This window comes from Leucoraja erinacea, chromosome 12 (genome assembly GCF_028641065.1).
Source record: "Leucoraja erinacea ecotype New England chromosome 12, Leri_hhj_1, whole genome shotgun sequence".
NCBI lineage: Eukaryota > Metazoa > Chordata > Chondrichthyes > Rajiformes > Rajidae > Leucoraja > Leucoraja erinaceus.
Window position 1 is genome coordinate 19,913,391 of NC_073388.1, and position 12,473 is coordinate 19,925,863.

General features: G+C 41.5%; 1 protein-coding gene across 1 annotated transcript; it reads right to left on the minus strand.

The window, feature by feature from the left end:
- Positions 1-342: 342 nt before the first annotated feature.
- Positions 343-6,679, minus strand: LOC129702415 (bone morphogenetic protein 15-like). Its single transcript, XM_055644194.1, has 2 exons — positions 4,128-6,679; positions 343-1,531 (listed from the first exon to the last, which is right to left on the minus strand). The coding sequence occupies exons 1-2, from the start codon at positions 4,582-4,584 to the stop codon at positions 666-668; spliced, it is 1,323 nt and encodes a 440-aa protein (XP_055500169.1). The 5' UTR covers positions 4,585-6,679; the 3' UTR covers positions 343-665.
- Positions 6,680-12,473: the final 5,794 nt, after the last annotated feature.

The window sequence follows — 12,473 nt, forward strand, 5'->3', positions numbered from 1 at the left end:
CTGGGGAGGCACCCTGATCTGTCTTGTGGATTACTCAAGTGAAGCAGCTATTGAAGTAATGGTACGAATTAAAAAGGTTACTGCAAGTCAGGCTAATCAACTTTATCGGAGTAATCCTAATTCTGACATTAAAACATGAAACTATTTACATTCAGGTTGAATGATTCCTATTTGAATGGATCAAAAACAGCAGACTTGACAATGTATAAAAGATGGACTCTACAAACTTTTGACTGGAAATTCTCAGCAATATTTACAAAGCACTATAAATATGATACTACAAAATTGTTAAACTCATTAAATCAAGTTTTAATCAAATCTTGTTCTCATTTATTTTTGCAGAATATTCTACACGCTTGGGACATTTCCCCCAGCTGCAATAGTGGGTCATTCACTGCAAGATCACGCTTTAAGATCCTTTTACTTTGAGGGGATAGTGTTAATACTGTGGATGCACAATTGCACTATGAATTAGGCAAGTTACTTATAATTGACAGGACAAATAAATTACACCCAAGAGCCAGTCACGGAATGACTTTCCTTGAATAAATGCAATAGATGTAGTAGCATAGCATTGAACATTGTAACAATCAACTCGAGTAACTAACTGCAGTGCACTGATAATTTCCTGAATTCTAAACATGTGGCACAAAATGGCAATGCTACTATTTGCACGTACAAGAAACAGCAATCATGTCCTCATATTCCTTGTACACAATGTGATCATTTTGTTCCATCATAAGAACGCTAATGGGGCTGTATTTTGAGGGAACACAAGATGGACGGGGAACATTTTTATCAACAATTTCATTGATAAAATTTTGGACTATTGCATGGTTTGGAGAGTGGTAACCATAATGGAGAATTCTAGGACAGTCACCCTTGCAAAATTTGGGATTGTACTTGTGAGGAGCCACAATCCAGTGATCCCATCCCAATTGCTCAAAGCTTACCCAGAACGAATGGAGTTTGCAGTTGTTCCGAGGAGGGTTTCTTTTATGGAGTAAGTTAGGAATGTCTGAGCCAATGTTACTTAATTGCCGAGGCTTCCTGGATAGTGTACGGGATCCGGAAGGCTTCTCTAGAAGTTGCTTCTTCTGTTTCTCCCTCCTTTGGTGAGCAGTCTCGTCAGTATCATTTAAGTACAACAGCAGTGAAGGTACTTGGAGATGGATGGCACTCTTGTCCAGAGGTGCTTGACCAATGTTTCCTAGATCAGCACACTTGTAACTGATGTTCAGATCAACTTTCTTCACAGAACTGCCAGATGGGAAATACACACACGGGGTTACATCAGCTTCTGCCCATTGGTCATGCATCTTTAACACAAATTTGATGGGTATTTCTGTGGACGTGGCATTTTGTAGGAATTTTGCGTCAACATAATTTGCAAGAAGGCATTTGATCTCACAAAAAACCTTGAAGTGATTAGGAAGAGCACTGTGCAAATAAATAACTGCAACTTTAATCAAGTGTTCCAGCTCTGGAATATACTGCAGATTGTATTCAATGTGATGGACGTGCCAGTGACCTATGAAGGAAAGTAGAGCAGAAATCAACACCTCAATGTTTTACAAGCAAACACAGCCACCCATATTGTCCCATATCAAGTTCTCATGTCAGTCAGATGTCAACAATACTAAAAGTGATTTGCTTAAGCAAAGACCAAGAATTGGGGACAGGCACCTATTTCTAAGAAATGAAGGACAGCCTCATTTTTTCCCTCTTTGAATTGTATTCTGATGTTGGGTTGTTCAGTACACAAAAGTGCTGGAGTACCTCAGGTCAGGGGGCATCTCTGGAGAACATAGATAGAGGACGTTTTGGATCAAGACCCTTCCTCAGTTTGTATTAAACATGAACATACCAATAACTCATGAAGTCTGAAGGGTCTCGACCTGAAACGTTCCCTGTCCATGTTCTCCGGAGATGCTGCCTGACCTGCCGAGTTACTCCAGTACTTTGTGTGTTAATCAGCATCTGCAGTTCTGTATTTCCACATTAGGTTGGTCAATGGTTTCTTGTTTAAGCACCATAGGTTGGTCTATTTCGTTATAAGGGGACAAAATGCTTGCAATTTTACCTGTTTACGGCCATTTCATAATGATCCAGTTGAAAATTTAGTCCAACTTTTTAAAATCTACAATATCCATTTTCAAACAGCAAATCCCTCAAAAACCTAATCAATTCGAAAAAGATACAGCTCGTTTTGCTGCTGCAAGTACAAATCTCATTGTTCCCTTGTACATATAGAAACATAGAAAATAGGTGCAGGAGTAAGCCATTCAGCCCTTCGAGCCTGCACCACCATTCAATATGATCATGGCTGATCATCCAACTCAGTATCCCGTACCTGCCTTCTCTCCATACCCCCCGATCCCTTTAGTCACAAGGGCCACATCTAACTCCCTCTTAAATATAGCCAATGAAATGGCCTCAACCAACTTCTGTGGCAGAGAATTCCAGAGATTCACCACTCTGTGTGAAAAAAGTTTTTCTCATCTCGGTCCTAAAGGATTTCCCCCTTATCCTTAAGCTGTGACCCCTTGTCCTGGACTACCCCAACATCGGGAACAATCTTCCTGCATCCAGCCTGTCCAACCCCTTAAGAATTTTATACGTTTCTATAAGATCCCCCCTCAATCTCCTAAATTCTAGCGAGTACAAGCCGAGTCTATCCAGTCTTTCTTCATGTGAAAGTCCTGACATCCCAGGAATCAGTCTGGTGAACCTTCTCTGAACTCCCTCTATGGCAATAATGTCTTTCCTCAGATTTGGAGACCAAAATTATACGCAATACTCCAGGTGTAGTCTCACCAAGGCCCTGTACAACTGCAGTAGAACCTCCCTGCTCCTATACTCAAATCCTTTTGCTATGAATGCTAACATACCATTTGCTTTCTTCACTGCCTGCTGCACCTGCATGCCTACTTTCAATGACTGGTGTACCGCGACACCCAGGTCTCGTTGCATCTCCCCTTTTCCTAATCGGCCACCATTTAGATAATAGTCTGCTTTCCTGTTTTTGCCACCAAAGTGGATAACCTCACATTTATACAAATTATACTGCATCTGCCATGCATTTGCCCACTCACCCAGCCTATCCAAGTCACCTTGCAGCCTCCTAGCATCCTCCTCACAGCCAACACTGCCCCCCAGCTTAGTGTCATCCGCAAACTTCGAGATGTTGCATTCAATTCCCTCGACCAAATCATTAATATATATTGTAAATAGCTGGGGTCCCAGCACTGAGCCTTGCGATACCCCACTAGTCACTGCCTGCCATTCTGAAAAGGACCCGTCTACTCCTACTCTTTGCTTCCTGTTTGCCAGCCAGTTCTCTATCCACATCAATACTGAACCCCCAATACCGTGTGCTTTAAGTTTGTATACTAATCTCTTATGTGGGACCTTGTCGAAAGTCTTTTGAAAGTCCAGATATAACACATCCACTGGTTCTCCCTTATCCACTCTACTAGTTACAGCCTCGAAAAATTCTATAAGATTTGTCAGACATGATTTACCTTTCGTAAATCCATGCTGACTTTGTCCAATGATTTCACCACTTTTCAAATGTGCTGCTATCCCATCTTTAATAACCGACTAGCAGTTTCCCCACTACCGATGTTAGACTAACTGGTCTGTAATTCCCCGTTTTCTCTCCCTCCCTATATGATAACTAAACACTCTTGACTCTTAACTGCCTTCACATTTTGTGGGACAAATTTGCAATTAAGTTTCAGCCTCGCAATTCACAATTAGCAGCACGATATGCGGGCGGGGGAGTTCTTCAAAACTAAGAAGCGTACTATTGTTTTAAAATGTTAGTAAAAACATTTGTGTGTCTTAATGATCTTATGAATACATCATTAATATTACCTGGGTTCGTGCGTGGTAAATTCAATAGCAACTGTTTAGATTCTTGGAAAGCAGGAGTGAAAAAACTCGTCGGCTGACCCCTCAATAAAACAAAACGCATTGGTTATGGTAGGAGTGCGTTCGTGTTGCAAGTTTAGTACTAGTACTAGACCTAGTACCAATGGTGCAATGTCAATCAGTAGTTGCCCAGAGAGCCCATTATCTATTGTGATAAGAGTGACTGCTGCACTAGTAATGAGTCGTTTGACAATAAACAAAGTAACTTAAGTGATTTTTAACTAGGACTTTAAGTTTCTCGAAGTAATAACTACCTGTGTTGGCGATTAAGGTACTGGAACTGGGCTTCACCAGGCGAATGGTGTTCGTCTTGGTGGTTCGGTTGGTTTTAGGATTCCCGTTCGGATCGGCCGACTGTTTGTAAAGGCTAGCCATGTATTCCATGCGTTGGTCATCTTCTCTCTGTCGGGAGAGCAGTGGAGGGAGGGGGCTGACCTTCCCAGCCAACATCTCGATTAAAGGACCCAAGTCCCTCCCTTCCCTACCACCAGGCTCTTCACGCACCGCGGCACCTCCATGTAATGCTACAAGTTCCAACAGACAGATCAAAATGCGGAATACGCTGCGACTCCAAATTCTAATGCTGCACATATTGGTTACAAAGCTAGTATTACCGTCCAGGTATTTGCAGACCATGGGTGAGACCATAGCTCCAATGCACTGATAAACTCAAAAGCTTTCCTCTGAATGCGCCATAAAACAGCTTGGGCAAATTATCTCCTAATTAAGGGGACCTTTCATGTGATGTCACCAAATTAATCAGTGTTTCCTGACGTACGGTTGGGTCAGATTGGTTGTTTCATGGCAGTAAATCTGAGGCATCGTTTGGATGGAATTGAAATGTCCATTGATGTACTTTTTATCCTTCCACTTGCCCAAACTTCGGAAAATATCAGATTGAGTCCTAATTAGATTCTTAATTATCTCAAATGTCATTTTCATCAGTGGCTAGTATTCCTATATATTTGAACACCAACGCTAATATAATGTACTTCTCCCTGATGAGACAAAGTGCACTGAGGGATTCTGTGTTTCATTGACAAACTGGAGTTGGGTGTGGGTAGTGAAGACTTTGTGGTTTGTAACATGCGAGTATATTTATTTTAAGTAAAATATTAGCCATGTGTCATGCATTTCAAAGAAGGATGGCAATGGACAAGGAGAGGTTTTTTTTCCCCCAAGAAAAGAAGGAAACGTGAGGACAGGGTCACAGTTGGGAATTCTTGTACTCTGAACAGGGAGTTTAAGGACATTAATAGTCAATTTCCTTTTTATATCAGCATACTGCACAGCAGACTAAACAAGTGAAAGATGTAAGAAAAATATACATATTTTTGTAATTATTACAAATGATTTGTGGAAAATTCGTTTTTACATATTTTATTATCCATTGTATGTATTTGCTAATATTAGAAAGTACTATTTCTCAAAGTACTACCTGAGGCATTGACTGATGCTGGGTCCAATTTCTATTGCATCAGTGTGAAGAAAGGTCTCGACGTCACCCATTCCTTCTATAATGGCAGTTTTTACAACATTCTCAAAGTCCAACTTCGATAGCCATTAATTATCAGAGACGATTCGGAGTTATAGCCTAACGTACTCACACATAAGACAGCAAAGATTAATCTTCCAGGCGTTTATGTGTGAAATGTTTAAGTTTTATGTGCGATGCTCTGGTATTCCCTGGGAAACATCTTCTCATTTTGCACTGTACAACTGTTGCTTTGCAAGATGACAATAAAGGTTGATGATGATGATGATGAGGTATGTCATCTCGTAACATGTGTGTGTCGTGATCATAGAAACATAGAAAATAGGTGCAGGAGTAGGCCATTCGGCCCTTCGAGCCTGCACCACCATTCAATATGATTATGGCTGATCATCCAACTCAGTATCCTGTACCTGCCTTCTCTCCATACCCCCTGACCCCTTTTGCCACAAGGGCCACATCTAACTCCCCCTTAAATTATAGCCAATGAACTGGCCTCAACTACCTTCTGTGGCAGAGAATTCCAGAGATTCACCACTCTCTGTGTGAAAAATGTTTTCCTCATCTCGGTCCTAAAATATTTTCCCCTTATCCTTAAACTGTGACCCCTTGTTCTGGACTTCCCCAACATCGGGAACAATCTTCCTGCATCTAGCCTGTCCAAGCCCTTAAGAATTTATGGTAGAAAACTATTTCCCCTCATTCTCCGACACCAAACTGAAACTTCTAGTCTGAGAGTCTGCGCCGGACTCTACAAACAAAAGAACACACCCTTACTACATATCAAGTCCCACCTACAAAAGTACTCGCAGATAAAAACTAAAACTAAAAATATCAGATATGATAATAATACTGACAAGCTTAATGGCTCCTACATACCGGCCCCTAATTGGGGCAATTACTAATCTATATAATTAAAAGTCTCATCTTGACCACTTCCTGTCTGCGCTATATATTGATTTTAGAAAGCACGCTACCATGTATCGCTGTGATTTGTGGTCATCTTACTCACAGTCTTCCTTCGCTGAGCCAGCGCCGAGGATATTTCCCATCGATGAAAAAAAAAGTTATTAGTGTTTAAAAATCCTTGAGATTAGCTGATTGGTCCTCTCGCCTGCCAATCACCACGTTGAAGGTAACGCCCCTTCCGGGGCGGGCAGGACCCCAGATGCCAGAACGTGAGTCCGTTACTCTGCAAGACTGCGAGGGAGAGGCCATGACTGTCATTCTAAGCTGTGAATCAACTGAACTGTGAGTCTGCAATAAATTGATTTGTTAGTCCTAATGACAATGCCATGAGTTGTTTGGCCTGCTGCCCTGCCTGTGCTTGAAATTGCAATGCTTTATTAGGCCTGACTGTGTTTGGAAGGAATAAATGCTTTATTATGTCCGACTGTGTTTGGAAGGAATAAATGCTTTATAAGGTCCGACTGTGTTTGGAAGTAATAAATGCTGCTTTATTAGGTCCAACTGTGTTTAGTCCAAAAGTCCCGCTCATTTTGTGACTTCCGTTCAGTGGACAAGTCGTGCTAATTCCATAATTTCCGGTGAGTGCAGAGGTCACACTGATTGCGTAATTTCTGGTAAGTGCAGAGGGCACTTTGATTGCGGAAGTGCCGCTGACTGCGGAAGCCCCACAGTGGTGAGGCCGCGCTCGAGCCGAGTGAGTAGATTCAAGAAAGTTTATTGTCATATATATGGTGTGTGAGTCCATGTGTGTGTGAGTGTGTATGTGAGTGTGTGTGTGAGTGTATGTGTGTATGTGTGTGTGAGTGTATGTGTGTGTGTGTGTCTGTGTGTGTGTGTGTGAGTGAAAGTGTGTGTGTGTGAGTGTGTGTGTGTGTGTGAGTGTATGTGTGTGTGTGTGTATGTGTGTGTGAGAGTGTGTGTGTGTGTGTGTGTGTGTGTGTGTGTGTGTGTGTGTATGTGTGTGTGTGTGTATATGTGTGTGTGTGTGTGTGTGTGTGTATGTGTGAGTGTGTGTGTGTGTGAGTGAGTGAGTGTATATGAGTGTGAGTGTGTGAGTGAATGTGTGAGTGTGTGTATGTGTGTGTGTCAATGTATGTGTGTGTATCGGTGTGTATGAGTTTGTGTGTGAGTGTGTGAGTGTGTGTGAGTGTATGTGTGAGTGAGTGTAATGTATGAGTGTGTGTGAGAGTGTGTGTGAGTGAGTGTGTGAGTGTGTGTGTGTGTGTGTGAGCGTGTGTGAGAGTGCAAGTGTATGTGAGTGTATGTGTTTGTGTGAGTGTATGTGTGTATGTGTGTGAGTGTGTGTGTATGTGTGTGTGTGAGTGTGTGTGAGTGTATGTGTGTGTGAGTGTATGTGTGTGAGTGTGAGTGTATGTGTGTGTGTGTGTGTGTGAGTGCATGTATGTGTGTGTGAGTGTATGTGTGAATGAGTGTATGTGTGTGAGTGTGTGTGTGAGGTGCAGGGTGCGTGTATGTGTGTGAGTGTATGGGTGTGTATGTGTGAGTATGTGTGTGTGTATGTGTGTGAGTCTGTGAGTGAGTGTGTGTGTGTGTGTATATTGGAATTGGTGGAGAGGTGGAATATTGCGTTAGGGGACCAGCCCTCCCATGTGAAGCTGGGACCCAGTGGGTCCCACAGTCTAGTAAACATTAAAAAAGGATCTATAAAAGCTTAACATATCTCAAAAAACAAAAGGAGTAAGCATGAAACAATAAGCATTGTCAGCATTCAGACTTCTATCGTGATTCTTCCATCTTCGCCTTCTAAAGGCAGACACATCTTGGTTATTGGTCTTACCAAGACGCTGTTTTTTGTCTGAAGTCATACTGTACGCACCAAACCCTTAACGTCTGGCATGATCTCCAATAGACTCAACTACCAAAACGATATCACCTGGAATAAAATTGCTCCTTACTTTCATCCATCGTTGTCGTTCTTCGATTAGTGGCAAATATTCTTGTGTCCACCTTTTCCAAAAAAGATCTGCCATATGTTGTACTTACAAATTTCAGCAATCAGCAATCTCTTTCCTTTTTTAAGCAAATGGCAATAACTGTATTGGCTTTAAGAAAGAAGCTATGAGAATGCAGGGTGACTTGGACAGGTTGGGGGAATGGGCGGACGCATGGCAGATGAAGTTTAATGTGCATAAATGTGAGGTTATCCACTTTGGTATCAAAAACAGGAAGGCAGATTACTATCTAAATGGCGTCAAGTTGAGAAAAGGGGAAGTACAACAGGATCTGGGGGTCCTTGTCATCAGTCTGTGAAAGTATGCCCCTGTCCCACTTAGGAAACCTGAACGAAAACCTCTGGTGACCTTGCCCGCAACCCAAAAAATTTTGTTCAGATGACCAGTTCCCATAGCGAACAAGTTGTACATGGTGTTACAGATGAACATCAATAGTTCAAAAGTGTTTATTTCTCAGAAACACCGGACAGGAACTGGAACAATGAAATTCTTACTTGCTGCAGCTTTACAGGAACATCAGGTTCAATAACAAAAATAAATATGCAATAAATAATCAGTTGATCTACATACCATATGAATTAGGAGGAGCAAGCATATAGCCTCTGCCGTTCAATATTGTTCTGACTGAACCGATTGTAAACATACAAGATTGTTAAGGGTTTGGTTGAAACATATAAGATTGTTAAGGGTCTGGATACGCTAGAGGCAGGAAACATGTTCCCGATGTTGGGGGAGTCCAGAACCAGGGGCCACAGTTTAAGAATAAGGGGTAAGCCATTTAGAACGGAGAGGAGGAAACACTTTTTCTCACAGAGAGTTGTGAGTCTGTAGAATTCTCTGCCTCAGATGGCGATGGAGGCAGGTTCTCTGGATGCTTTCAAGAGAGAGCTAGGTAAGACTTTTACAGATAGTGGACTCAGGGTATATGGGGAGAAGGCAGGAATGCGATACTGATTGGGGATGATCAGCCATGATCAATTTGAATGGCGGTGCTGGCTCGAAGGGCCGAATGGCCTACTACTGCACCTATTGTCTATTGAAACCAAGCCACCACAGTCATCAACTTATTCCACGATGAGAAATGGTTAATTAAATCGTTTGTTGGGTTCGATGAATCTTTAACAATAACATTCACTGTGATGATTTGCTTGATTTCAGGATCATTAGCAGAGATTTCAAATCCCGGCTCAAGCTTTGGTCATTCTCTATGTGGCTTAAAGAGAAACTATGGTCCATTGTTCCATGTCTTATTGGTTAAGAAACGGTCTGCTGTTCATCCTCTACAAGCTTCATCCGCCGGATTTTCCTTTGTATTAACATATTTCCACTGTGATACATTAGTAGCTCTCCTTACTTAAGAGATTCTTTGCTACAAATGTTAGAAAACGCTTGTTCTCATTGTTAAAGTATTTAAGCACTGTAGTACTATCAGTCCAGAAGATAGATTTCTCCAGATGAAGCTGCAGTTCCTTTTGCAGCATTGTGTCAACTTTAACAGCTAAGACTGCGGCAGTAAGTTTTGGGAATTGTCATTGGCTTCAATGCTGCCACTCTGGTTTTTCCCATTAAGAATGCAACATATACTTCTTTGTTATCATTTTCCAGTCTTAGACATGAAACAGTACCGTCACTTGCATCTGAAAAGTGATGCAGCTGTGAATATCTAATTCGACCAAAGTTTGTAGGCTTCATGCACCGGTCCACTTTGAATTCTGAGATTTTGTTGAGATCTGCTAACCATTCTGTCCATCGCTGAGAGGAGGTTTGTGTTATACTCTCACCCCATCCTAGTTTTTCATTACAAAGTTCCTGCAAAATCGATTTGGCTGGCAGTGTAAATGGTGCGAGAATGTCCCAAAGGGTCGTAAACAGAACCAATCACGGATAGGATACCCCTTCTAGTACATGGTCGCTCTTGAATCGAGATTCTGAACTTGAACACATCTGTTTCAACGCACCAGTGTAATCCTAGTACCCTTTCCATTGGCAGATTGTCTTTGTCCAAATCCAACTCCCTGGACTCCTAGTAGAATGCTCTCCAATACAACACGGCTGTTGCTGATCCACTTGGATAGCATGAATCCTCTCTTATTACAAAGGGAAGTCAGATGTTTCACCATTTGAATTGCTTCCTCTTCCGTAGACATGGATTTTTAAACAATCATCCACATAGAAGTTGTTATTTACCGTGTTTGTCACTTCTTCTGGTAAATGAGCTTCATTGTCCTCAGCGATCTTCCATAATGCAAAGTTTGCACAACTTGGTGATGGCACCGCTCCAAAGAGATGTACCTTCATCCAGTATTCAAAGAGATCTTGTTGTGCATCACCATCAGGCCACCATAGGAATCGCAAATAGGCAATATGCTTTTCTGATACTTTGACGATGAAACATTGCTTTAATATCAGCCATCAAAGCAATCGGTTCTTGTCTGAATTGAATGAGAACCCAATGAGTGAGCTGGTAAAGTCTGGACCTTGCAGTAGTTTCCAGTTAAGTGAGATTCCTTTGACGACTGCAGCACAGTCAAAGACCACCCTCAAGGTCCCTTTCTTTGAGTGATACACCCCATGGTGTGGAATATACCAATACTCTCCATCACTTCGATTCAGCTGGTCTGTCGGTACCATTTCCGCATAAACATTATCAATCATTTCCTTTAGGAAAGATGTATATTCATCGTGAAATTTCGTATTCTTGCCCAATTTGCATTTCAGATTCTGGGTGCGTTGATCTGCAATGCGACAATTTCGGCAGACTAACACTTTCTTGTTTGAAAGGTAAGTCTAGACAATAATGTCCTTCGATCATCTTTACTGAGTGGTTCATAACATCCAAGAACTTTAACCCTTCTCTGGACATTTCTTCTGATTCCTTTCTAGTACTTTCACTGAAGTCAATTGTATAGCTCTTCTAATTTAATAGTAGATATTTGATTGACAGCAGCAGCCTTTGTTGTTCCTTCTCAAGGAGCCATAGATAACCCATCCGAGTAGGACTGCTGAAAAGCTCTTTAGGTTCCATTGCCTTCAAAGCATTCGTTCCGATAAGTAGGTCAATACAAGAATTTATTCTAGGTATCTTGACATCCTTCAAGTATGGCATTGTTTCAACTCTTCTTGCTTGGGTATATTTCAGCTGAGAAACAGGCATGGTCTCATGTGTAAACACATCAGATATTTTACATATCAGATAAAATTGTCTTCAAGAGACTAGATATTTCCATACCTGTAATATGATGACTATTGCAACATTTCTCTTCATTCATGGTGCGCAATGGAATCTTGGTCTCCTTTCCAGTAATGCCCAGCCTTCTCATCCAGCTCTTCGTGCAAAAGGTAGCCAAAATGATCTAAAAATGCATATGTTTGCAACACTGTATTCGCTTTGCTGCTCCCTACCTTTACTGGTAAGATGAAGAAAATACAGGTTTCTATCCCGGCCCCAATTAGCGCATTTATCTGAGGTGAGGTAACAGAGTTGCTCGTAGCTGGCTTCTCCTTCTGTTCAATTTGCTCCGGCTTCCTTTCTGTATTCTTCTGTTCAGTATTGAAGTAATTCAGGATGATCTTGTCTTGTCATACGACTCTTGCAGTCTTTAACCGTGTGTCCTTTCTTCAAACATCCAAAACAGGTTCCCTTCTCCTTTAAGAAGTTCATCTTTTCTTTATATTCCTTGTTCTTGAATTTTCGACACTACTTTATGGTGACAAGCCTCATCATATGACAAACAGAACCCTTTTCGCTTAATAGTGGATGCATCTCCTTTCATTCCTCTTGTCGTTTCTACAGGTATTGCAACGGTAGCAAAACTGCTTTCCTTTGGTCCTGATCTTCCTTTTGTTTTTATAAAGGTAGAACCTTTAACAGCTACTGGTTTAGGATCTTGCATATTCCCATAGCGTTAATTTGACATTAACCGTACTTTCCTTTCCATGAAATTCACCAGATCAGGAAGCATGGCCTCTCGATCCTCATCTTCCTGTATCAGACTTGCTTTATCTCTCCAACTTTCTCTAAGCTTATAGGGCAATTTTAGAATGATAGTTCTCATATTACTAACAACATTAATTTCTCCCATGTGGTCGAGATTTCACATCGA

Bases quoted from the DNA above. Each gene is read 5' to 3' on its own strand.
- LOC129702415 (XM_055644194.1), bottom strand. From the start codon at position 4,584: ATGGTCTCACCCATGGTCTGCAAATACCTGGACGGTAATACTAGCTTT. The intron at 1,532-4,127 runs GTCAAACGACTC...TTTCCTTCATAG, and splicing joins CTTAAGTTACTTTGTTTATT to GTCACTGGCACGTCCATCAC.